The 27,500-nt window shown below is 39.7% G+C and overlaps 2 protein-coding genes across 2 annotated transcripts in view; both read right to left on the bottom strand.

The window, feature by feature from the left end:
• Nucleotides 1–4,477, bottom strand: part of LOC133663703 (granzyme B(G,H)-like) — a 6,349-nt gene extending 1,872 nt beyond the window's left edge. Inside the window, exons 1-2 of the mRNA XM_062068386.1 lie at nucleotides 4,380–4,477; nucleotides 4,151–4,298 (exon numbers count right to left, since the gene is read on the bottom strand). Of these exons, the coding sequence (XP_061924370.1) occupies nucleotides 4,151–4,298; nucleotides 4,380–4,431 (200 nt within the window). The 5' untranslated portion in view covers nucleotides 4,432–4,477. The remainder of the gene's footprint in view (nucleotides 1–4,150; nucleotides 4,299–4,379) is intronic.
• A 3,107-nt stretch (nucleotides 4,478–7,584) lies between these two features.
• The window catches only part of LOC133663193 (UDP-glucuronosyltransferase-like), a 21,800-nt gene continuing 1,884 nt past the window's right edge, over nucleotides 7,585–27,500 (bottom strand). The window contains exons 2-5 of the mRNA XM_062067478.1: nucleotides 20,313–20,444; nucleotides 15,711–15,798; nucleotides 15,415–15,634; nucleotides 7,585–13,688 (exon numbers count right to left, since the gene is read on the bottom strand). Of these exons, the coding sequence (XP_061923462.1) occupies nucleotides 13,406–13,688; nucleotides 15,415–15,634; nucleotides 15,711–15,798; nucleotides 20,313–20,444 (723 nt within the window). The 3' untranslated portion in view covers nucleotides 7,585–13,405. The remainder of the gene's footprint in view (nucleotides 13,689–15,414; nucleotides 15,635–15,710; nucleotides 15,799–20,312; nucleotides 20,445–27,500) is intronic.

The following is a 27,500-nucleotide window of genomic DNA, read 5'->3' as shown; positions in this document are numbered from 1 at the left end:
GTTTAAGAACGACATTTCTCAACCAGCTATTGCAAGGAATTTAGGGATTTCACCATCTACGCTCCGTAATATCATCAAAAGGTTCAGAGAATCTGGAGAAATCACTGCACGTAAGTGGCATGCCCGTGACCTTCAGGCGATACAAAAAGCGACATCAGTTTGTAAAGGATATCACCACATGGGCTCAGGAACACTTCAGAAAACCACTGTCTGTAACTACAGTTGGTCGCTACATCTGTAAGTGCAAGTTAAAACTCTACTATGCAAAGCGAAAGCCATTTATCAACAACACCCAGAAATGCCGCCGGCTTCGCTGGGCCTGAGCTCATCTAAGATGGACTGATACAAAGTGGAAAAGTGTTCTGTGGTCTGACGAGTCCACATTTCAAATTGTTTTTGGAAACTGTGGACGTCGTGTCCTCCGGACCAAAGAGGAAAAGAACCATCCGGATTGTTATAGGCGCAAAGTGTAAAAGTCAGCATGTGTGATGGTATGGGGGTGTATTAGTGCCCAAGGCATGGGGACTAATACACACATTACGAAACCTAAAATACCACAACGGAAACCCCCGGACTGTTGAACAACTTAAGCTGTACATCAAGCAAGAATGGGAAAGAATTCCACTTCAAAAATGTGTCTCCTCAGTTCCCAAACGTTTACTGAGTGTTGTTAAAAGGAAAGGCCATGTAACACAGTGGTAAAAATGCCCCAATGCCAACTTTTTGGCAATGTGTTGCTGCCATTAAATTCTAAGTCAGTGGTTCTTAACCTGGGTTCGATCAAACCCTAGGGGTTCGGTGAGTCGGGCTCAGAGGTTCGGCGGAGGTCAAGACACACCCGACTCATGATGTAAATAAAAACTTCTCCCTATCGGGCGTATTACGGATACGACAACAGCAGAAGTCAGACTGATTTGCAGGTGTGTAATTTGTTGTGAGTTTATGCACTGTGTTGGTTTTGTTGTTTGAACAAGGCTATGTTCATGCACGGTTCATTTTGTGCACCAGTAAAATGGTAACACTTTAGTATGGGGAACATATTCACCATTAATTAGTTGCTTATTACATACTTGCCAACCTTGAGACCTCCGATATCGGGAGGTGGGGGATGGGGGCGGGGCGTTGTCGGGGGTGGGGCGTGGTTGGGGCGGGGCGTGGTTAATAGGGGAATATATTTAAGCTAGAATTCACCAACTCAAGTATTTCATACATATATATACATATATATATGTATGAAATACTTGACTTTCAGTGAATTCTAGCTATATATATATATATATATATATATATATATATATATATATATATATATATATATATATATATATATACATATATATATATATATATACATATATATACATATATACATATATATACATATATATACATATATATACATACATATATATATATATATACATATATATATATATACATATATATATATACATATATACATATATATATATATATATATATATATATATACATACATATATATATATATATATATATATACATACATATATATACACATATATACATATATATATATATATATATATATATATATATATATATATATATATATATATATATATATATATATACATATATATATATATATATATATATATATATATATATATATATATATATATATACATATATATATATATATATATATATATATATATATATATATATATATATATATATATATATATTTATTTTATTATACACATAAATAAAAGAAATACTTGAATTTCAGTGTTCTGGAGGCTATCCAGTAGATGGCAGTATTGTCCCGTTTAAGAGTGTCACAACATTGCTGTTTACGGCAGACGAACTGCTTTACGGTAGACTAAACGTGACTGCTGTTGTTGTGTGTTGTTACCGCGCTGGGAGGACGTTAATGAAACTGCCTAACAATAAACCCACATAAGAAACCAAGAACTTGCCCTCGATCATTCTACAGTTATGACGTCATTGGGCAGGCAAGCTGTTTATATTGTGGGAAAACGGACGTGAGAACAGGCTGTCCCCAATCAGGTCCGCATTGAGCAGGAGGGGGCGTGGCCTCCAGCCCCGGCTGAATACCGGGAGTTTGTCGGGAGAAAATTTCTGCCGGGAGGTTATCGGGAGAGGCGCTGAATACCGGGAGTCTCCCGGTAAAAACGGGAGGGTTGGCAAGTATGGCTTATTAACATGCAAATTAGTAACATATTGGCTCTTATCTAGTCATTATTAAGTACTAATTAATGCTTTATTCTGCATGGCCTTATTATAACCCTAACCCCCTAACCCCAACCAAATAACTCTAAATGAAGTCTTTGTTACTTAGAATATGTTCCCCATATTAAAGTGTTACCAACAACATATAAATTTGTCTTGAATTTGAAAAAAAAACATTTTAATTTTCACTAAAGAAGGGTTCGGTGAATGTGCATATGAAACTGGTGGGGTTCGGTACCTCCAACAAGGTTAAGAACCACTGTTCTAAGTTAATGATTATTTGAAGAAAAAAAATTAAGTTTCTCAGTGGGAACATTAAATATCTTGTCTTTGAAGTCTATTCAATTGAATATAAGTTGAAAAGGATTTGCAAATCATTGTATTCTGTTTTTATTTACCATTTACACAACGTGACAACTTCACTGGTTTTGGGTTTTGCATTTTAGAATAATCTTAAAAACCGTAACGGCACAAAGGAAAATGTTTACATCCCTAGCAAAATTGTTTTATTTGAATATTTGCAATGATGAGGGGGCCAACTTCACACATGGTTTTGTTTTCTGTGTGTGTTCCAACTTCCTCCCACACACTGAAATCATGTCTGTTAGTTTGTTGGGTCTAAGTCAGGGGTCACCAACGCGGTGCCCGCGGGCACAAGGTAGCACGTAAGGACCAGATGAGTAGCCCGCCGGCCTGTTCTAAAAATAGCTCAAATAGCAGCACTTACCAGTGAGCTGCCTCGATTTTTTAAATTGTATTTATTTACTAGCAAGCTGGTCTCGCTTTGCCCGACATTTTTAATTCTAAGGGAGACAAAACTCAAATAGAATTTGAAAATCCAAGAAAATATTTTAAAGACTTGGTCTTCACTTGTTTAAATAAATTCATAATTTTTTTTACTTTGCTTCTTATAACTTTCAGAAAGACAATTTTAGAGAAAAAATACAACCTTAAAAATGATTTTAGGATTTTTAAACACATATACATTTTTACCTTTTAAATGCATTCCTCTTCTTTCCTGACAATTTAAATCAATGTTCAAGTAAAAAAAATTTTTTTTATTGTAAAGAAAAATAAATAACTTTTAATTTAATTCTTCATTTTAGCTTCTGTTTTTTCGACAAATAATATTTGTGAAATTTTTCTTCAAACTTATTATGATTAAAATTCAAAACAATTATTCTGGCAAATCTAGAAAATCTGTAGAATCAAGTTAAAATCTTATTTCAAAGTCTTTTGAATTTATTTTAAAATTTTTGTTCTGGAAAATCTAGAAGAAATAATGATTTGTCTTTGTTAGAAATATAGCTTGGTCCAATTTGTTATATATTCTAACAAAGTGCAGATTGGATTTTAACCTATTTAAAACATGTCATCAAAATTCTAAAATTAATCTTAATCAGGAAAAATTACTAATGATGTTCTATAAATTCTTTTTTTAATTTTTTCAAAAAGATTCGAATTAGCTGGTTTTTCTCTTCTTTTTTTTCGGTTGAATTTTGAATTTTAAAGAGTCGAAATTGAAGATAAACTATGTTTCAAAATTTAATTGTCATTTTTTTTGTGTTTTCTCCTCTTTTAAACCGTTCAATTAAGTGTAAATATCATTAATTATTAATAATAACAGAGTTAAAGGTAAATTGAGCAAATTGGCTATTTCTGGCAATTTATTTAAGTGTGTATCAAACTGGTAGCCCTTCGCATTAATCAGTACCCAAAAAGTAGCTCTTGGTTTCAAAAAGGTTGGTGACCCCTGGTCTAAGAGATATCAAGATCAAAACATCACACACATCTAGTTCCCACTTAGAGTTGGAAAATAGAATAATGGACTTTTAAGAGTGTAATTGCTTTCAAGAAATCTTGATTGGAAGAATGTTGTTCTTTGCCCAGGTGTTCCTGTACACAAACTCACAGTTTGCAATGGGCTGCAGTCAGAACAAAGTCCTCACGTATTAGTATCCCGCCACACGTGTGCTGTCCTCGGACCTGCAGAGATGCCATGTAGGGTTTGGAATGAGGCTTTGCAACCTTTCCGCCCACAATGCCGCTACCTGTCGCCTCTGACGCCGAGAAAAAACTCAAAGAAGATTAGATTCTTCACAGCGGAATCTGCAGTTATTGTAGAGAATGTCTTGTTTTACCTGCAAACCAGGAGAACATGTGAAGGGCAGATATGGTCCAGAGTGCGTGCATCTTGATGGCGGTGCAAGTCCAACTGAGGTGACTGATCAAACCCACACTAGTAGAGGAAACTGGTGGTGTAGGTGTGATGTTTTTTTAAGTGACACCTAAGGTGTCATATACTGAACTGGTCTATAGAGGAGTTGTAGATTTGAGTTTGAAAACATTTAACGTCTTGATAATACCAACTATTTCCTATGATGATGAACTTAAATGTTCAGGAAATGTACTTGGAAACTGTGACATGGTACATTCATATCTCACCTACAACAAGGCAAGTTCATTTATAGAGCACAATTCCGAAAGTTGAACCTTGAGGAAGACAAGAAGCAAAGAATTAAACAGAGACAAAATTCAATTTGGCTCAGTGAGGAGAAGCGTGTACATCTGTACTCTTGTACAGTGTCATCACGCTCTGCCAAAAGATGGCACGCCTCCTTCTTGTATTTGGACCTTCCCTGACCACATGGCCACAGCTGTTTCTAAGGGACGAGGGTCGTAAACAGCTCCCAGAAAAGGTCGTAAACAGTTCACAGAAAAGGTCGGTTCAAAAAGAGGTCGTAAAAGAGTTCAAAAAAGAGGTTCGTAAAACAGTTCAAAAAGAGTTTGTCTGGAACTTGAGCAGATCTTGCCTTCTCTCCGCTTTGTAGTTCTTGGGTTAAAACAATATCTTTCTGTTGATTACAATAAATGAAAGAAACAGAAACACCTTCATGTTGCTTCCATCCTACAAATCCCGTTTCCATATGAGTTGGGAAATTGTGTTAGATGTAAATATAAACGGGATACAATGATTTGCAAATCATTTTCAACCCATATTCAGTTGAATATGCTACAAAGACAACATATTTGATGTTCAAACTGACAAAAAAAAATTTGTTTTGCAAATAATCATTAACTTTAGAATTTGATGCCAGCAACACATGCCAAAGAAGTTGGGAAAGGTGGCAATAAATACTGATAAAGTTGAGGAATGCTCATCAAACACGTATTTGGAACATCCCAAAGGTGAACAGGCAAATTGGGAACAGGTGGGTGCCATGATTGGGTATAAAAGTAGATTCCATAAAATGCTCAGTCATTCACAAACAAGGATGGGGCGAGGGTCACCACTTTGTCAACAAATGCCTGAGCAAATTGTTGAACAGTTTAAGAAAAACCTTTCTCAACCAGCTACTGCAAGGAATTTAGGGATTTCACCATCCACGCTCCGTAATATCATCAAAGGGTTCAGAGAATCTGGAGAAATCACTGCACGTAAGCAGCTAAGCCCGTGACCTTCGATCCCTCAGGCTGTACTGCATCAACAAGCGACATCAGTGTGTAAAGGATATCACCACATGGGCTCAGGGACACTTCAGAAACCCACTGTCAGTAACTACAGTTGATCGCTACATCTGTAAGTGCAAGTTAAAACTCTCCTATGCAAGGCGAAAACCATTTATCAACAACACCCAGAAACGCCGTCGGCTTCGCTGGGCCCGAGCTCATCTAAGATGGACTGATACAAAGTGGAAAAGTGTTCTGTGGTCTGACGAGTCCACATTTCAAATTGTTTTTGGAAACTGTGGACGTCGTGTCCTCCGGACCAAAGAGGAAAAGAACCATCCGGATTGTTCTAGGCGCAAAGTGTAAAAGCCAGCATGTGTGATGGTATGGGGGTGTATTAGTGCCCAAGACATGGGTAACTTACACATCTGTGAAGGCGCCATTAATGCTGAAAGGTACATACAGCTTTTGGAGCAACATATGTTGCCATCCAAGCAACGTTACCATGGACGCCCCTGCTTATTTCAGCAAGACTATGCCAAGCCACGTGTTACATCAACGTGGCTTCATAGTAAAAGAGTGCGTGTACTAGACTGGCCTGCCTGTAGTCCAGACCTGTCTCCCATTGAAAATGTGTGGTGCTTTATGAAGCCTAAAATAGCAGAAGGGAGACCCCCGGACTGTTGAACAACTTAAGCTGTACATCAAGCAAGAATGGGAAAGAATTCCACCTGAGAAGCTTCAAAAATGTGTCTCCTCAGTTCCCAAACCTTTACTGAGTGTTGTTAAAAGAAAAGGCCATGTAACACAGTGGTGAACATGCCCTTTCCCAACTACTTTGCCACATGTTGCAGCCATGAAATTCTAAGTTAATTGTTTGCAAAACAAAAATAACGTTTATGAGTTTGAACATGAAATATGTTGTCTTTGTAGTGCATTCAATTGAATATGGCTTGAAAAGGATTTGCAAATCATTGTATTCCGTTTATATTTACATCTAACACAATTTCCCAACTCATATGGAAACGGGGTTTGTACTTGGAAACTGACATGGTACATTCATATCTCACCTACAAGAAGGCGAGTTCATTTATAGAGCACAATTCCTAAAGTTGAACCTTGAGGAAGACAAAACTAAAGAAGTCGAAGAAATGACTATTGATGCCATCTGAGGTAAACTGTCAGGTTCAAACACTGATGACATCTACTAAACAAGACAAGAAGCAAATTGTGTTAAATTTGGTATTTTTTGGAGTTGATTGAGAGATTTGAGCAAAGAAAGGGAAAAAAAATAAAATAATCCAAAAAACGTTCTTTGGAAAACTATCGACTTTTACAGCCTGTGGGTAGAGTGTCCGCCCTGAGATCGGTAGGTTGTGAGTTCAAACCCCGGCCGAGTCATACCAAAGACTATAAAAATGGGACCCATTACCTCCCTGCTTGGCACTCAGCATCAAAGGTTGGAATTGGGGGTTAAATCACCAAAAAAATTATTCCCGGGCGCGGCCACCGCTGCTGCCCACTGCTCCCCTCACCTCCCAGGGGGTGATCAAGGGTGATGGGTCAAATGCAGAGAATAATCTCGCCACACTTAGTGTGTGTGTGACAATCATTGGTACCTTAACTTTAACTTTAACTCTTGTGGAATAACTGACAGTACACCTGTGAAAAAATTGGACACTGAAATGTAAAAAATTGAAAATGAAAAAAATCATAAGAATTCTGTCAAAATACAGCAAAAACTTACTGAAAAGCACACAAAAATTCAGCCTTTGTCTTCTGAGGGTTAAAAAAATATGTTTAAAAAAAAAACAAGTGGACATTTCTTTCACAGCTTTCCCATGATGATTTATTAGTGTTTTTAATGTCACATTGCAACATACTCACTGACCACTAGGAGGCAGAAAAGGACTGGCATTTTTTTTAACAGCCTTTGGCATTTTGTAAAATATAATAAATGCATTGATAAAGTATATTATTAGCTATTACACTAATTGGCGTCATCACCTTAAACACCATAGTATTTATTGAACCACACTGGATTCCTTTTAGCATCTTTATAGCTGCTCTATGACAAAACTTTTTCCACTGAGGGCCGCTTTGAAATTTTTCATTTTCAAACCATAACAAAATATATGGATTTTTTGTTTTGTTTTTACCTTTAAGGCTCCCGGGGACCATAAGTCTCCGTCATTAGCATGTTAAAAATAAGTCAAATTATTATTTTAATATTTAATGTAACGCTTACAGTAAATCTCTATATCAACTTCAGGTTGATATAAAGTAAAAAAATTTAAAAAAAATGTCTTTTCTGTCATAGACAACTTTGTTTTTCATAGTAAAACTGAAATATGCAGTATTTTCCCCGCAGCCCAAAACATTCAGAAAGCAATGTTTGATGTGAAGTAATTGGATTCCTCAAAAGATCAATAATGCAGGACACCATTGATTTAAATGTGTTATTATTTCTGAGTAATCAGTCACAGTGAAAAGATCAATAAAATCCCACTAAATATCTTTGGGATCTAAAAGGTCCCCCACTCATAAAGTGATACGTTTTTATTATTATTTGTTTTACTTTCAACACTTAAGTCACAAGATCAACCTCAGATTTATTTTGGTTGTTTTATGCCAGGGGTCACCAACCTTTTTGAAACCAAGAGCTACTTCTTGGGTAGTGATTAATGCGAAGGGCTACCAGTTTGATACACACTTAAATAAATTGCCAGAAATAGCCAATTTGCTCAATTTACCTTTAACTCTATGTTATTATTAATAATTAATGATATTTACACTTAATTGAACGGTTTAAAAGAGGAGAAAACACGGGAAAAAAATGACAATAAAATTTTGAAACATAGTTTTTATTCAATTTCAACTCTTTAAAATTCAAAATTCAACCGAGAAAAAGAAGAGGAAAAACTAGCTAATTCGAATCTTTTTGAAAAAATTAAAAAAATAATTTATGGAACATCATTAGTAATTTTTCCTGATTAAGATTAATTTTAGAATTTGGATGACATGTTTTAAATAGGTTAAAATCCAATCTGCACTTTGTTAGAATATATAACAAATTGGACCAAGCTATATTTCTAACAAAGACAAATCATTATTTCTTCTAGATTTTTCAGAACAAAAATTTTAAAAGAAATTCAAAAGACTTTGAAATAAGATTTAAATTTGATTCTGCAGATTTTCTATAGATTTGCCAGAATATTTTTTTTGAATTTTAATCATAATAAGTTTGAAGAAATATTTCACAAATATTATTTGTTGAAAAAACAGAAGCTAAAATGAAGAATTAAATTAAAATGTATTTATTATTCTTTGCAATAAAAAAAATACATTTACTTGAACATTGATTTAAATTGTCAGGAAAGAAGAGGAAGGAATTTAAAAGGTATATGTGTTTAAAAATCCTAAAATCATTTTTAAGGTTGTATTTTTTCTCTAAAATTGTCTTTCTGAAAGTTATAAGAAGCAAAGTAAAAAAAAATGTATGAATTTATTTAAACAAGTGAAGACCAAGTCTTTAAAATATTTTCTTGGATTTTCAAATTCTATTTGAGTTTTGTCTCTCTTAGAATTAAAAATGTCGGAAAAGCGAGACCAGCTTGCTAGTAAATAAATAAAATTTTAAAAAATAGAAGCAGCTCACCGGTAAGTGCTGCTATTTGAGCTATTTTTAGAACAGGCCAGCGGGCTACTCATCTGGTCCTTACGGGCGACCTGGTGCCCGCGGGCACCGCGTTGGTGACCCCTGTTTTATGCTCTTTTGTCAAAGAAAATGTTGTTTTTATACCGCAACCACATATGCAATATTTTCCACAAAAACATTTTAAAGTGAAATATTTTAAGTAATTGGAGCCTTGAATAGGCCAATAATTCATTACAACATTCATTTTTTAAAAACAACATTTTTTCGGGAGCAATAGCAAAAAAATAAAGACAAAAGAAAAAAAAACAGCCTGCATGGCAGCTTTGTATCAACATTGCAACTTTCTCCCGTGAGATTTCACCTCATTCCACTTTATTAAATGATTTAAAAATGTTTGCAATAGCATTTCCAGAATGTGTGGCGGGCCGGTAAACAATTAGCTGCGGGCCGCACTTTGGACACCCCTGATCTAACCCAACATATACAAAAACACCACCCCCTGCTTGCATTTGTGGTGTAGAAATACAAATTAAACCAATAAAATTAGAGAGTTAAACTCTGTAAAAGACAACAAAAAAATGTTTGTGTGCATGATTGGCATTCATGGCTGTCAATCACAGCTGACGTGCACTTCCTGATTTGAAAACGGACGCCACAGTTGCCGCTTTAACAAACTCTGCTTTTGAATATGACGATATCCTGTTCCTGTGTGTGTGTGTGGTGGCACTGCGCCAGGACGTGGGCGGGTTATGGCCATAGGCACATAACTGTGGCACAGGAGCAACTTTATTGCACTAAATGTATCAAAGTAACTCCTGCGTTTGAACTTTCCTTCATTGTGTCCCTCGCTGGAAAAAGCTTGGACACCCCTGATCTCCGATATGATTTAATTCACGGGTTTCCGTTAGCGCAGGAGCCGCCATCTCGTGTGTCATGACTTTGTTTACTCGCCTGCGGCAGCTTTCTGAGTATTTTTTGGCACCTTTGCTTCGACAATGACGTCAACTTCGGGAAATTTGAAAGAGGACGTGAAAGTTTCCTACACGCAGACGTGAGATGGGGTTGGCAAAGCCAGGTACTTACAGAAATAGGAAGATATTGGCGAGATGAGATGGGAAAAGACGAACGGACTACTGATTCGGAATCTTACCCTGATATACCGTATTCTCCGGACTATAAGGCGCACTTAAAGGCCTACTGAAAGCCACTACTAGCGACCACGCAGTCTGATAGTTTATATATCAATGATAAAATCTTAACATTGCAACACATGCCAATATGGCCGGGTTAACTTATAAAGTGCAATTTTAAATTTCCCGCTAAACTTCCGGTTGAAAACGTCTATGTATGATGACGTATGCGCGTGACTTCAATCGTTAAATCGGAAGTATTCGGACACATTAAATCCAATACAAAAAGCTCTGTTTTCATCTCAAAATTCCACAGTATTCTGGACATCTGTGTTGGTGAATCTTTTGCAATTTGTTTAATGAACAATGAAGACTGCAAAGAAGAAAGCTGTAGGTGGGATCGGTGTATTAGCGGCTGGCTGCAGCAACACAACCAGGAGGACTTTGAGATGGATAGCAGACGCGCTAGCCGCCGACCTCACCTTGACTTCCTCCGTCTCCGGGCCGCCGACCGCATCGATGATCGGGTGAAGTCTTTTGTCGCTCCGTCGATCGCTGGAACGCAGGTGAGCACGGCTGTTGATGAGCAGATGAGGGCTGGCTAGCGTAGGTGGAGCGCTAATGTTTTTAGCATAGCTCTGTGAGGTCCCGTTGCTAAGTTAGCTTCAATGGCGTTGTTAGCAACAGCATTGTTAAGCTTCGCCAAGCTGGAAAGCATTAACCGTGTAGTTACAGGTCCATGGTTTAATAGTATTGTTGATTTTCTGTCTATCTTTCCAGTCAGGGGTTTATTTATTTTGTTTCTATCTGCATTTAAGCACGATGCTATCACGTTAGCTCCGTAGCTAAAGAGCTTCGCCGATGTATTGTCGTGGAGATAAAAGTCACTGTGAATGTCCATTTCGCGTTCTCGACTCTCATTTTCAAGAGGATATAGTATCCGAAGTGGTTTAAAATACAAATCCGTGATCCACAATAGAAAAAGGAGAGAGTGTGGAATCCAATGAACCCTTGTACCGAAGTTACGGTCAGAGCGAAAAATGATACGTCCTGCACTGCACGCTAGTCCTTCACTCTCACGCTCCTCATCCACAAATCTTTCATCCTCGCTCAAATTAATGGGGTAATCGTCGCTTTCTCGGTCCGAACCTCTCACGCTGCATTGTAAACAATGGGGAAATGTGAGCAGCCCTTCCTCCGGTGACGTCACGCTACTTCCGGTAGGGGCAAGGCTTTTTTTTATCAGAGACCAAAAGTTGCGAACTTTATCGTCGTTGTTCTATACTAAATCCTTTCAGCAAAAATATGGCAATATCGCGAAATGATCAAGTATGACACATAGAATGGATCTGCTATCCCCGTTTAAAATCATTTTCCTTTTTGCGCCTAATGTAAGGAATACGTTTGGTTGAGCTTACCCGCCTCGAAGGAATTTTATTTGGTACATGGTGTGATGATAAGTGTGACCAGTAGATGGCAGTCAAACATAAGAGATACGTGTTGACTGCACCGTTTGATGTGCTTCAACATAGGAGTTTTATTATGGTGTGTGTGTATAAGGTAAGACATATTATCTGGCGTTTTGTTTGGCAATATTATGCAAAAGCAACTTTTCTTATCTTCTGGTACCTGCTGATCTGTACTTGGGGTCTGCATAAGTACTGAAAAATTGCGTACGTCCGCCTTTGTAGTCCGTGGCTACGCCGTGGTCGATAAGCTTCTTATTTTTCTCTATCTTCTTGTTATGGGACATTCATCCTCCACTGTTGCCATTTCTAATATAAAGTAGTGTAAAGTTCTTACTTATATCTGCCGGTAAACTCGCCATGAAAGCGCTAAAACATACCGGTGTTGTGAGTCTACATTATTCAACCAAGGAACTTTAGTTATTAGAGAGTTCCGGTCGGACGGTTTTTCACGGGACACATTTCTGGCCTTGCTGTTGTTTCCGGATGAGGAGATGCTGCTCCGTTATCGATTGAAGTAAAGTCTGAATGTCATTAAAACAGTTAGCGCCATCTTTTGACACTTCTTCCACTCCCGTCCTTGCACGCTACACCGCTACAACAAAGATGACGGGGAGAAGACGTCGCCGAAGGTGAGCCACGTAGATAAGACCGCCCACAAAACGGCGCATCCGGAAACGACTGTCAGAAAGCGGCTTGAAGATGATGTGTAAAACATTTTGACCAAAGAACCACCATTACATGTTATGTAGACCACAAGGAAGACTTTTACATTTAGAAAAAAATAATAATAATATGACTCCTTCAATGCGTCTGTGAGGAGGCGTGGCCTGCGGACCTGCAGCGAGGCGGGGCCAGCTTTGAGATGGGCGACAGGTGCGTAGATGGCCCACCTGGGCGCAGTTGTCTCATCACCTGTCACTGTATAAAAGGGCAGCAGCCCAGAAGGACGGGGTTGGTGGAGTCGGAGTGGATGGCCGAGAACGAACCCGAGCGAGAGCGAGACGAAGACGCGGAAGGCTGAAAAGCGACCAGAGAAGGAGGTTTATTGAAAAATAAACAAAATCTCCAAACCGTCAAGCCTGTCATGTCCGTCATTGGTGGTCCGAGGAACCCTGAGGCGCGAGTCCTCCCAGCCTTATATATGAAAAAAGGTCGAAAATAGACCATTCATTGGTCCGGAAAATACGTTACTTTGTGGTTCCTTGTCCGGAATTCGCTCGATTTCTACAACCCCACAGGACGCACGTGTGACCCATTTTGCACAAAAATAACAATAGAGGCGTGCTCGGTTAAAAGTTTTGACGCACAAGATGGCGGGTGTCGTCGGAAACCTATCCGTACTACAGCACCTGAGACTTTTGAAACATTCAAATTTGGACAATTTTGTCAAAAAATAAAGTTGATCACCTTCAAATTCACAGCCCACCGTTTAAAATGACTTCATATCCCATATATCGTCTTTACTCGGTTTTCCTCTTGGCCGTCCCTCTGCCGCAACACTTGCGCGTGCAGAGCAGGCAGCACCTGAGCGTCAGCCACAGCGCAAAGGTGACCACGGCGAGCAGGAAGCCGATGACGTCCAGACTGTGGTACTGGAACCAGTTCAGGTCGTGCGCGGCCACTCGTAGGTGCGCGGCTCCGTTGTGTCTCATGACAAACTCTGTCCAGAAAACAGCCAGGTCCAGAGGCGGAACAGGACGGTCCAGGTGCACGGCAGACAATTTCACCATCTTCTCCTTGTAGCTGCAGGGAGGCGATCACATGTCAGTTCAAGGTCAATGAATTATGCTGTAAAATGATGGATGTGGTCATTGCAAAGCAGGGCCGGCCCGTGGCATAGGCCGTATAGGCAAATGCTAAGGGCGCCGTCCAGCAGGGGGCGCCACGCCAGTGCCACAAATGTTGGAGAAAATAAATAAATAAAAGTTGGTACTATTATTTCTAAATACAAAAAATAATCCCACGTTAATTAAAATGCAAAGTAAAGCCTATTTAATCGAAATATTATTTGTTACAACATTACGCCCCCATCCCCCCGCACGGTGCGCCCCCTCCCTTCCCGTATCATGACTCTTACCACATCAAAAAATCAACACAAGATGTCAAAACGGCCAAAACTGTCAGGTGCCCAGGGAAGACAAAATAGAAAAGAAGAGGAGGAGAAACGAGAAAAAGACAGAGGTAGCAGGTAGGTAACGTTAGCCTACATGAAATTATTTGTCTGTTACAGAATGTGATAGTAACCTGGCTTTTTAGCATTAAGCTAATGTTACATGATTCGGCAATTGCTAATCAATAAGTAGCTAGTTCTGTTTTAACGTCGGGTTAATATTGTGGAGGGGGCTAAATTGTTATGGAAAATAATAATGTAACGTTAGGTAATTACAGTACTCCCACCTTACATTCCTCAGGGACATTTGTATTAGAATTTTTAAGCAGGTGTTTTTTGAAATCCAACAAAGCAGCAATATGATTCAGTTTAAGAGATACCGTATTTCCTTGAATTGGCGCCGGGAATATAGTATTCGCCTGCCTAGAATTACAGCCGGGTCAAACTCGTTTCGCAAAATAATTAGCGCATGCTTGGCACTTCCGCCGGGTCAAATATGAGTAGTTAAATGACTCCCGCCTCCTGGTGGTAGAGGGCGCTAGTGATCCTTCTTGCGACTACCAGTACTGCAGGAGACAGGTACTGCAGAAGAAGACAACAAGCAGCAAGCATGAGCAGAAATTGTTTGCTTGCACTTTTAACATGGAGGATTACATATCTAAAATAAAACAGTTTTCTAAACTGGACTTTCAATCGAAACAGGAGGTAATAATAAAAGGAATATCTCCAGAGACTTTTAAAATTGAAGAAAGATAAGAAAGACTGCCTTTGATCAGAAGCAGCTGCACATGGACCCATTTACAAGTAAAGGTAAGATCATAATAACGTTTTTTTAATTAAATGTGCTTTTCATGATAAGGTATGCGCCGGAGTGAGAAGAGGTTTTAAAATAATTAGCGCATGCTTGCCCATTCCGCATGGTTTTGGTAACCGCAGGAGTGAGAAGAGGTTTTAAATTAACTAGCGCCCCTGCGGCTATTCAAGGAAATACGGTAGTTCAAACTACAAGTGTTCTCTAAGTACACAGAACAAGAATTACGATGAACATGTTCTACCCTTTTTTTTATTATTGAGACAAAGATTATTTATATATTTAATATGTGTATGCTAACTAAGGTATGTTATTTATTTATTATTTATTTGTTCACTGTTCTGCTACAGAGGACAAGGAAATGGGATAAAATTGCTACGGTATGAAAAGGGGTAGGATTAAATACGCTCTGCTTCTTCCTACTCCTTTTCGGACGTGCTGTAATGACACAACTGGGATTGTGTCGTATGCATGCTGAAACTGAACTGAAAGTGAATCCCTAGTTTGGAGTATGAATGCTGCATCGTTATCCTCTTCCACCGTCTTACCTTTTATTATTGATGATGTTATTCAGAGCGGCCACTAGTTGGTCTGCCGTCACGTCGATGATGGCGAGTTTCTCGGCGATGCCGCGCGTCACCATGCGGAGGGCGTTGTCTCCCTGGTCCCCGAACAGCGGGAACATCAGCATGGGCACAGCGTTGCAGATCCCTTCATAGATGCCATGGGTTCCTGCGTGGGTGAGGAAGGCTTTGGCCTTGGGGTGGGCTGAGGAGCACACCGGAAATTATCACATAGTTTTTTACCTTCACTTCTTCACGTGTCACGTTTTTGGACGGCATACCCAAGAGGTCATTCTGAGGCAGCCACTTCATGAGTTTGACGTTCTTCGGCACATGCTTGGGTATAACTCCGGTGTATCGCCACAAAACCTGAAACACACACACACACTTTTAGGTTAGGACAATCAATCGAATTTTAATCATGATTTAGATTTTTGGCATCTCAGGATCATAAGAATATTATAATCGGGAGGAAAAAAAAGATGAACGTGCATGCAAATTCCTGAGCGTGTAACGGAGAAACGAAAGAGTGAGCGTATGAGTAAGACAAAAAGTATATTAGAAAGTTTGCGATCTCACCATTTTATTTGACACAGCGCTAGTGTGCATGATCAATAGTCACTAGTGTTGTCCCGATACCAATGTTTTGGTACCGGTACCAAAATGTATTCCGATACTTTTCCATACTTTTCCATACTTTTGTAAATAAAGGGGACCACAAAAAATTTCATTATTGGCTTTATTTTAACAAAAAAATCTTAGGGTACATTAAACATATGTTTATTATTGCAAGTTCGTCCTTAAATGAATATAAATAAATACTGGACAACTTGTCTTTTAGTAGTAAGTAAACAAAGAAAGACTCCTAATTAGACGATAAATGCGTTAAGATTTAATATCGAAATTTATCGGTATCGGTTTTTTATTATCAGTATCGTTTTTTTTGTTTTTGGTTTTTTTTGGGTTTTTTTTTTATTTTTGTTTTTTTATTAAATCCACATAAAAAACACAAGATACACTTACAATTAGTGCACCAACCCAAAAAACCTCCCTCCCCCATTCACACTCATTCACACAAAAGGGTTGTTTCTTTCTGTTATTAATATTCTGGTTCCTACATTATATATCAATATATATCAATACAGTCTGCAAGGGATACAGTCCGTAAGCACACATGATTGTGCGTCCTGCTGGTCCACTAATAATACTAACCTTTAACAGTTAATTTTACACATTTTCATTAATTACATAATATCGGAAATTATCGGTATCGGTTTTTTATTATCAGTATCGTTTTTGTTTTTTTTTAATTTTTTTTATTAAATCCACATAAAAAACACAAAATACACTTACAATTAGTGCACCAACCCAACAAACCTCCCTCCCCCATTTACACTCATTTACACAAAAGGGTTGTTTCTTTCTGTTATTAATATTCTGGTTCCTACATTATATATCAATATATATCAATACAGTCTGCAAGGGATACAGTCCGTAAGCACACATGATTGTGTGTGCTGCTGCTCCACTAATAGTACTAACCTTTAACAGTTCATTTTACACATTTTCATTAATTACTAGTTTCTATGTAACTGTTTTTATATTGTTTTACTTTCTTTTTTATTCAAGAAAATGTTTTGAATTAATTTATCTTATTTTATTTGATTCATTTTTTCAAAAAGTACCTTATCTTCACCATACCTGGTTGTCCAAATTAGGCATAATAATGTGTTAATTCCACGACTGTATATATCGGTTGATATCGGTATCGGTTGATATCGGTATCGGTAATTAAAGAGTTGGACAATATCTCTATTTAATAGAAATATTATGTTACAACATTACGCCGCCCCCCCCCCCACCCCCCCCCCCAAAAAAAACGGCCAAAACTGTCAGGTGCCCAGGGAAGAAAAAAGACAAAAGAAGAGGAGGAGAAACGAGAAAAAGACAGAGGTAGCAGGTAGGTAACGTTAGCCTACATGAAATTATTTGTCTGTTACAGAATGTGATAGTAAACTGGCTTTTTAGCATTAAGCTAATGTTACATGATTCGGCATTTGCTAATCAATAAATAGCTAGTTCTGTTTTAACGTCGGGTTAATATTGTGGAGGGGGCTAAATTGTTATGGAAAATAATAATGTAACGTTAGGTAATTACAGTACTCCCACCTTACATTCCTCAGGGACATTTGTAGTAGATCTTTTAAGCATCTGTTTTTTGTTTACATTGTTATTGCCTTCTGGTTAGCTAATGTTTATCCTGCAGGTAATAGTCACTTTTCCACCCCTTTATATATTAGGTATAGTTGTAAGTCTAGTTGTTAAAGTGCACATCATTAATGTTAATTAAGCAATATTACATGAGAGGGAATGCTGTTTTTTAATTTGAGCACTGCTGTGATTCAGTTAAAGATAATCATAACATAAGATTCTCATATAATATGTTAATTTGCTTTCTTTAAGTAAAAAAAAAAGGTCAAGGCAAGGCAAGGCAAGGCAACTTTATTTGTATAGCGCTTTTCATACACAAGGCAGACTCAAAGTGCTTCACAGACAACAAAGTGAAATGAAAGAAAATAAAAGCAAAATTAAAATGCAGACAATAAAAATAAAAACAGTGCAGACGTTAAAAGTTAAAAGATTAAAAGATTTAGCTGAAAGCTAAGGTGAACATAAAAGTCTTCAGTCTAGTTTTAAAAGTAGTGAGAGTTGGGGAGAGTCTGACATCTTCAGGAAGTTTATTCCAGCTATGTGTTGCATAGTGACTGAATGATGATCTCCCTTGATTGGAGTTTACTCTTGGAACCGCTAACAGATTGCTCTCAGAAGATCTTAGTGATCTAGAGGGCGTATATAGTGGGAGCATATCAGTGATATACTTGGGCCCTAGACCATGTAGTGATTTATATGTGAGCAGGAGGATTTTGAAATCTATTCTCTGATGTACAGGGAGCCAATGTAAGGATTTAAGAATTGGTGTAATGTGCTCACATTTTTTGGTCTTTGTTAGAACTCTAGCAGCAGCGTTCTGAACAAGCTGTAGCTGCCTGACAGTTTTTTTGGGAAGACCTGCAAGGAGACCATTACAATAGTCTAGCCTACTGGTAATAAAGGCATGTACAAGTTTTTCTAAGTCTTGAGCTGACATGAGCCCTCTAAGTCTTTTTACATTTTTGAGGTGATAGTAGGCCGATTTTGTTACTGATTTGATGTGACTGTCGAAATGTAAATCAGAATCTAAAATAACCCCAAGATTTCTGGCTTGATTTGAGGTTTTCAGGGACAGTGATTGAAGGTGTTGGATGACTTTAAACCTTTCTTTTTTAGCACCAAAAACAATTATCTCAGTTTTATCTTCATTTAGTTGTAGGAAATTTTGGCACATCCAGTGTTTGACTTGCTCAATGCACTGGCACAGAAGATCTATGGGGCGATAGTCATTTGGTGATAGCGCTACATAGATTTGGGTGTCATCGGCATAGCAATGATGGTCAATGTTATTATTTTGCATGATTTGTCCTAGTGGGAGCATATAGATGTTAAATAAAGTCGGCCCCAAGATTGAACCTTGGGGGACTCCACACGTTACGTTGGTTGGTTCTGATACAAAGTCACCAATGGAAACAAAATAGTTCCTATCTTGTAGATATGACTTGAACCAGCTTAAAACTGTGCCTGAGATCCCCACCCAGTTTTCCAACCTGTCCAAAAGTATTGAGTGGTCGACAGTGTCAAATGCAGCACTGAGGTCCAAAAGCATTAATACTGAAGTTTTGCCAGAGTCTGTGTTTAGACGGATGTCATTTATAACTTTAAGAAGGGCCGTCTCTGTGCTATGAAGAGGTCGAAATCCTGACTGGAAGTTGTTGTGGCAGCCAGTAGAAGCCAAGAAGTGATTTAGTTGTTGGAGGACAACTTTCTCAATTATTTTACTTATGAATGGTAGATTTGAAATTGGTCTGTAGTTGTTGATAACAGAGGCATCTAGGCTCTGCTTTTTTAGAAGAGGTTTAATGACTGCAGTTTTGAAAGCCTTCGGGAAATTGCCCGATTTAATAGAATTATTAACTATTTGCAAGATGTCTGTTGATAGGCAGTCAAAAACATTCTTAAAGAAGTTGGTAGGTAAAACATCAAGGCAGCAGGTCAAAGACAAAGCTATTCGGTTTCTTGTGAGTATATACACTTCACTGCCGATGTGGGGGGGGGGGGCGCCACCTAAAATCTTGCCTAGGGCGCCAGATTGTTAGGGCCAGGCCTGTGCGAACGACATCATGGACGTCAGATCCACGTACAAACAGGACAGCAGTCACAACTTCTGAGGGTCGCTCTTTTATTTTGAACAGCCTCGAGACATTTACGTATGATCCCCATACCGCCACGCCGTACGGGGACGGCGTGGCGCGGAACCTGAGGGTTCCTGGTTCCATCCCCACCTTCTACCAACCTACGTCACGTCCGTCGCGTCCTTGAGCGAGACACTTCACCCTTGCTCCCGATGGGTGTTAGAATAATTGTGTGTACGTTATCACACAACTCTTATGCTCAAAGGCCGTTGCTATAGTTATTATCAATTGTGCTGAAGTTGTACTTTTCTATCCGTGCAAAGGGACAACTTGCAATGCAAAGATTGCGAGTCGTCTCGGATCAGTGTTGGTGTCCAGACCCGGCCTGCTGACTGCCAAGGCCGAACTGGTTGGTGGCACGATAAAAACCCATGTTTTCCAATAATGAAAAACTGCGAAAAACTGTCACAATAATATAATTTGAGCCATAATCGTCCAGTTTTAGTGCTTGATCAATAAGTCCATGTGTGTAACGTTCCAACGTCAGAGATTCTGTTATGTTTGTGAGTGGAGTACGGGTTTTAACGGCGTTGTTACCCTTTGAGGAATCCTTTCGAAGGCTTCAAAGAACTGCTGGGCTATCTCCACAGGCATGGTGGACACCATGGAGCCCAGGGTAAAGACGATAAAGCCGTCCTCTCCCGAACCCTCCACGAACTCCTCTACATCCTGCAAAGAATCAAACGTTGTGGGTCGAGTTAGACATCAAAGAAAATGTGGGCGGTACTGAAGATTGGCGGTCCCCCGAGCACCCCCACGCTCGCCAGTCAAACAAGATTTTATTGTAGATTTCAATTGTAATAGGCGCAAAGTTCAAAAGCCAGCATCTGTAAGTGCAAGTTAAAACTCTACAATGCAAAGCCAAAGCCATTTATATACTTATCAACAACACCCGGAAAGGCCGTCGGCTTCGCTGGGCCCGAGCTCATCTAAGATGGACCGATGCAAAGTGGAAAAGTGTTCTGTGGACTGACGAGTCCACATTTCAAATTGTTTTTGGAAACTGTGGACGTCGTGTCTTCCGGAACAAAGAGTAAAAGAACCATCAAGATTGTTCCAGGCGCAAAGTTCAAAAGCCAGCATCTGTAAGTGCAAGTTAAAACTCTACAATGCAAAGCCAAAGCCATTTATATATTTATCAACAACACCCGGAAAGGCCGCCGGCTTCGCTGGGCCCGAGCTCATCTAAGATGGACTGATGCGAAGTGGAAAAGTGTTCTGTGGACTGACGAGTCCACATTTCAAATTGTTTTTGGAAACTGTGGACGTCGTGTCCTCCGGAACAAAGAGTAAAAGAACCATCAAGATTGTTCTAGGCGCAAAGTGTAAAAGGCAGCATGTGTGATGGTATGGGGGTGTATTAGTGCCCAAGGCATGGGTAACTTACACATCTGTGAAGGCACCATTAATGCTGAAAGGTACATACAGCTTTTGGAGCAAAATATGTTGCCATCCAAGCAACGTTACCATGGACGCCCCTGCTTATTTCAGCAAGACAATGCCAAGCCACGTGTTACAACAGCGTGGCTTCGTAGTAAAAGAGTGCGGGTACTAGACTGGCCTGCCTGTAGTCCAGACCTGTCTCCCATTGAACATGTGTGGCGCATTATGAAGCCTAAAATAGCAGAAGGGAGACCCCCGGACTGTTGAACAACTTAAGCTGTACATCAAGCAAGAATGGGAAAGAATTCCACTTCAAAAATGTGTCTCCTCAGTTCCCAAACCTTTACTGAGTGTTGTTAAAAGGAAAGGCCATGTAACACAGTGGTAAAAATGCCCCCATGCCAACTTTTTTGCAATGTGTTGCTGCCATTAAATTCTAAGTTAGTGATTATTCGCAAAGAAAAAAATTAACTTTCTCAGTTCGAACATTAAGTCTTTGTCGAGAAGGATTTGCAAATCATTGTATTCGGTTTTATATTTACAAATTACACAACGTGACAACTTCACTGCTTTTGGGTTTTGTAAATGACTTGGCTGAAATAGAAGAAAAGACCAACGTTGTGTGCTTATTGGAGGACATTTAGACACAAGTAGACACGCTGCAGGAATGCTTATATGCAAACTGATATCACACCATGTTTGTTTTGCTGATATCACACCAATTTCCAACATCAAAATTGAAGCAGGGCACCTCAACTTTAAGTGTGAAACACAAATTACCTAAATGTAAATACCAGGGCTTGAACGTGTGACATGGGAATGCAATGCATCATGGGTCTTACTGCATTTGCATGCATACTTGCCAACCCTCCCGTTTTTAGCGGGAGACTCCCGGTATTCAGCGCCTCTCCCGATAACCTCCCGGCAGAAATTTTCTCCCGACAAACTCCCGGTATTCAGCCGGAGCTGGAGGCCACGCCCCCTCCAGCTCAATGCGGACCTGAGTGGAGACAGCCTGTTCTCACGTCCGCTTTCCCACAATATAAACAGCTTGCCTGCCCAATGACGTCATAACATCTACGGCTTTTAGAGGGTAAAGTGCACAACTGCGCACACAAGAAGGAGACGAAGCAGAAGAACGAGGAAGTATACAGACATGGCGACGCCGTCGACGAGCAAGATGAAAAAATACGCTTGCAAGTTCCAAAACGAATGGAAACAAGAGTTTCAGTTCATCCAGGACAGTTCCAAGGGGAAGGGGTATGTAATTATGTTGCCTGTACAATTTTGTAGAACAGACTTCTCCATTGAACACGGTGGCCGAAATGATATACTCAGACATGAACGGAGAAGTTAAACAGGACAATGCTGCCATCTACTGGATAGCCTCCGGAACACTGAAATTCAAGTATTTCTTTTATTTATATGTATAATAAAATAAATATATATACATATATATATATATATATAGATATATATATATATATATATATAGCTAGAATTCACTGAAAGATATATATATATATGAAATACTTGAGTTGGTGAATTCTAGCTGTAAATATACTCTCCTCTTAACCACGCCCTTAACCACGCCCCAACCACGCCTCCCGCCCCAACCACGCCCCCCGCCCGATATCGGAGGTTTCAAGGTTGGCAAGTATGTGAATGACATCTTTGCATTGGGTCTCTGTCTTAAAGTTGTGGTTTTATTCTTTAATAAGTTCCAAATGTGTCACCTACGTTCGGCATCAGTAACCGACAAAAAGAGATTTGGGGACATTTGTTTCATTTTTCACTTCCAGCGTGGGAGCAAGGCTAAGAAACTCGGTCTGGATTACAAAACCCCAAACCAGTGAAGTTGTCACGTTGTGTAAATGGTAAATAAAAACAAAATACAATGATTTGCAAATCGTTTTCAATTTATATTCAATTAAATAGACTGCAAAGACAAGATATTTCATGTTCACACTGAGAAATGCAATTTTTTTTTGCAAATAATCATTAACTTGGAATTTAATGGCAGCAAAATATTGCAAAAAAGTTGTCACGGGGGCATGTTCACCACTGTGTTACATGGCCTTTCCTTTTAACAACACTCAGTAAAGGTTTGGGAACTGAGGAGACACATTTTTGAAGCTTCTCAGGTGGAATTATTTACCATTCTTGTCAGCTTAAGTTGTTCAACAGTCCGGGGGTCTCCGTTGTGGTGGTGGTGGTGAATTATATTTATATAGCGCTTTTCTCTAGTGACTCAAAGCGCTTTACATTGTGAAACCCAATATCTAAGTTACATTTTTTAAACCAGTGTGGGTGGCACTTGGATCAGGTGGGTAAAGTGTCTTGCCGAAGGACACAGCGGCAGTGACTAGGATGGCGGAAGCGGGGATCGAACCTGGAACCCTCAAGTTGCCAGCACGGCCACTTTACCAACCGAGCTATACCGCCCGTGGTATTTTAGGCTTCATAATGCGCCACACATTTTCAATGGGAGACAGGTCAGGACTACAGGCAGGCCAGTCTAGTACCCGCACTCTTTTACTATGAAGCCACGCTGTTGTAACACGTGGCTTGGCATTGTCTTGCTGAAATAAGCAGGGGCGTCCATGATAACGTTGCTTGGATGGCAACATATGTTGCTCCAAAACCTGTATGTACCTTTCAGCATTAATGGAGCCTTCACAGATGTGTAAGTTACCCATGTCTTGGGAACTAATACAGATGCTGGCTTTTGAACATTGCGCCTAGAACAATCCGGATGGTTCTTTTACTCTTTGTTCCGGAGGACACGACGTCCACAGTTTCCAAAAACAATTTGAAATGTGGACTCGTCAGTCCACAGAACACTTTTCCACTTTGCATCAGTCCGTCTTAGATGAGCTCGGGCCCAGCAAAGCCGGCGGCCTTTCCGGGTGTTGTTGATAAATGGCTTTGGCTTTGCATTGTAGAGTTTTAACTTGCACTTACAGATGTAGCGACCAACTGTAGTTACTGACAGTTCCGTAATTTCACCCCACAGACTGAGACACAAAAACTTTTACTTGTGCTAAGTGCTAAAGCGTGTTGATATTTTGCCGTTCCTCCGAGGTTATACCCCACATCTCTTTCTAGGAATAAACTTTTAATATTTGCAATTGATAACTTCTTGCTTTAAACAGGATAAACCCTGTCAAATATTCTACCAAATCAGGACATTTGAACATTTTTTACCTTAAAAATAAGCTATTTGTGTGCTCCTTAAACCCCACATTATGGATCATTCTAAGTTCCCGTTTTTGTAAGATTTTTAAGGGATGTATGTTGGTTTGTTGAAAGGAATTTAGGGATTTCACCATCTACTGTCCGTAATATTATCAAAAGGTTCAGAGAATCTGGAGAAATCACTGCACGTAAGCAGCAAGGATGAAGACCAACAGTGAATGCCCGTGACCTTCGATCCCTCAGGCGGTATTGCATCAAAAACCGACAGTGTGTAAAGGATATCACCACATGGGCTCTGGAACACTTCATAAAACCATTGTCAGTAACTACACTTCGTCGCTACATCTGTAAGTGCAAGTTAAAACTCTCCTATGCAAAGCGAAAGCCATTTATCAACAACACCCGGAAACGCCGCCGGCTTCGCTGGGCCCGAGCTCATCTAAGACGGACTGATGCAAAGTGGAAAAGTGTTCTGTGGTCTGACGAGTCCACATTTCAAATTGTTTTTGGAAACTGTGGACGTTGTGTCCTCCGGACCAAAGTGGAAAAGAACCATCCGGATTGTTCTAGGCGCAAAGTGTAAAAGCCAGCATGTGTGATGGTATGGGGGTGTATTAGTGCCCAAGACATGGGTAACTTACACATCTGTGAAGGCACCATTAATGCTGAAAGGTACATACAGGTTTTGGAGCAACATATGTTGCCATCCAAGCAACGTCTTTTCATGGACGCCCCTGCTTATTTCAGCAAGACAATACCAAGCCACGTGTTACAACAGCGTGGCTTCATAGTAAAAGAGTGCGGGTACTAGACTGGCCTGCCTGTAGTCCAGACCTGTCTCCCATTGAAAATGTGTGGTGCATTATGAAGCCTAAAATAGCACAAGGGAGACCCCCGGACTGTTGAACAACTTAAGCTGTACATCAAGCAAGAATGGGAAAGAATTCCACTTCAAAAATGTGTCTCCTCAGTTCCCAAACCTTTACTGAGTGTTGTTAAAAGGAAAGGCCATGTAACACAGTGGTAAAAATGCCCCTGTGCCATCTTGTTTGCAATGTTTTGCTGCCATTAAATTCTAAGTTAATGATTATTTGCAAAAAAAAAAATGTCGTTTCTCAGTTGGAACATTAAAGGCCTACTGAAATGAATTTTTTTTTATTCAAACGGGGATAGCAGATCCATTCTATGTGTCATACTTGATCATTTCGCGATATTGCCATATTTTTGCTGAAAGGATTTAGTAGAGAACAACGATTATAAAGTTCGCAACTTTTGGTCTCTGATTAAAAAAAAGCCTTGCCTGTACCGGAAGTAGCGTGACGTCACAGGAGGAAGGGCTGCTCACATTTCCCCATTGTTTACAATGCAGCGAGAGAGATTCGGACCGAGAAAGCGACGATTACCCCATTAATTTGAGCGAGGATGAAAAATTTGTGGATGAGGAACGTGAGAGTGAAGGACCAGCGTGCAGTGCAGGACGTATCTTTTTTCGCTCTGACCGTAACTTAGGTACAAGCTGGCTCATTGGATTCCACACTCTCTCCTTTTTCTATTGTGGATCACGGATTTGTATTTTAAACCACCTCGGATACTATATCCTCTTGAAAATGAGAGTCGAGAACGCGAAATGGACATTCACAGTGACTTTTATCTCCACGACAATACATCGGTGAAGCTCTTTAGCTACGGGGCTAACGTGATAGCATCGTGCTTAAATGCAGATAGAAACAAAAGAAATAAACCCCTGACTGGAAGGATAGACAGAATATCAACAATACTATTAAACCATGTACATGTAACTACACGGTTAATGCTTTCCAGGCTGGCGAAGCTTAACAATGCTATTGCTAACGACGCCATTGAAGCTAACTTAGCAACGGTACCTCACAGAGCTACGCCAAAAACATTAGCTATCCACCTACTGCCAGCCAGCCCTCATCTGCTCATCAGTACCCGTCTGCTATCCATCTCAAAGTCCTCCTGGTTGTGTTGCTGTAGTCCGCCGCTAATACACCGATCCCACCTACAGCTTTCTTCTTTGCAGTCTTCATTGTTCATTAAACAAATTGCAAAAGATTCACCAACACAGATGTCCAGAATACTGTGGAATTTTGAAATGAAAACAGAGCTTTTTGTATTGGACACAATGTGTCCGAATACTTCCGTTTCAACGATTGACGTCACGCGCATACGTCATCGTACATAGACGTATTCAGCCGGAAGTTTCGCGGGAAATTTTAAATGTCACTTTATAAGTTAACCCGGCCGTATTGGCATGTGTTGCAATGTTAAGATTCCATCATTGATATATAAACTATCAGACTGCGTGGTCGCTAGTAGTGGCTTTCAGTAGGCCTTTAAAGGCCTACTGAAACGCCTCTGAGGATGACGTATGCGCATGACGTAGCCCGGGGAACACGGGTATGCCTTCCACATTGAAGCCAATACGAAATAGCTGTTTTCATCTCATTCTGGGTGTATTCTGGACATCCGTGTTGGTGAATCTGTTGCAATTATGTTCATTGCATTATGGAGAAAGAAGCTGAGCAAGCAAAGAAGAAAGTTGTCGGTGCGAAGCGGAGTATTTTGCGAAGGAAGTCAGCAGCAACACGTACACAGCCGGCGCTTCTTTGTTTACATTCCCGAAAGATGCAGTCAAGATGGAAGAACTCGGATAACAGAGACTCTTACCAGGAGGACTTTTGACTTCGGTACACAGACGCCTGTAGAGAACTGGGACAACACAGACTCTTACCAGGATTACTTTGATTTGGATGACAAAGACGCAGACGTGCTACCGTGAGTATGCAGCTTTGGCTTCCAAACATTTGATAGCTTGACCGTATGTGCGCGTCACGTACGTAACTTTTTTTTAAATATATAAGCTTTATGAACCTTGGGTTAGGTGAACGGTCTTTTGGGCTGAGTGATTGTGTGTGTTGATCAGGTGTTTGAATTGTATTGGCGTGTTCTATGGAGCTAGGAGCTAGCAGAGGAGCTAGGAGCTAGCATAACAAACACGTAGGTGTTTTTATGCAGGATTAATTTGTGGCATATTAAATATAAGCCTGGTTGTGTTGTGGCTAATAGAGTATATATATGTCTTGTGTTTATTTACTGTTGTAGTCATTCCCAGCTGAATAT

Source organism: Entelurus aequoreus, linkage group LG13, assembly GCF_033978785.1.
Source record: "Entelurus aequoreus isolate RoL-2023_Sb linkage group LG13, RoL_Eaeq_v1.1, whole genome shotgun sequence".
Classification (NCBI taxonomy): Eukaryota; Metazoa; Chordata; class Actinopteri; order Syngnathiformes; family Syngnathidae; genus Entelurus; species Entelurus aequoreus.
The sequence above is the reverse complement of the archived record's forward strand: the minus strand, read 5'-3'. Positions and strand labels throughout refer to the sequence as shown.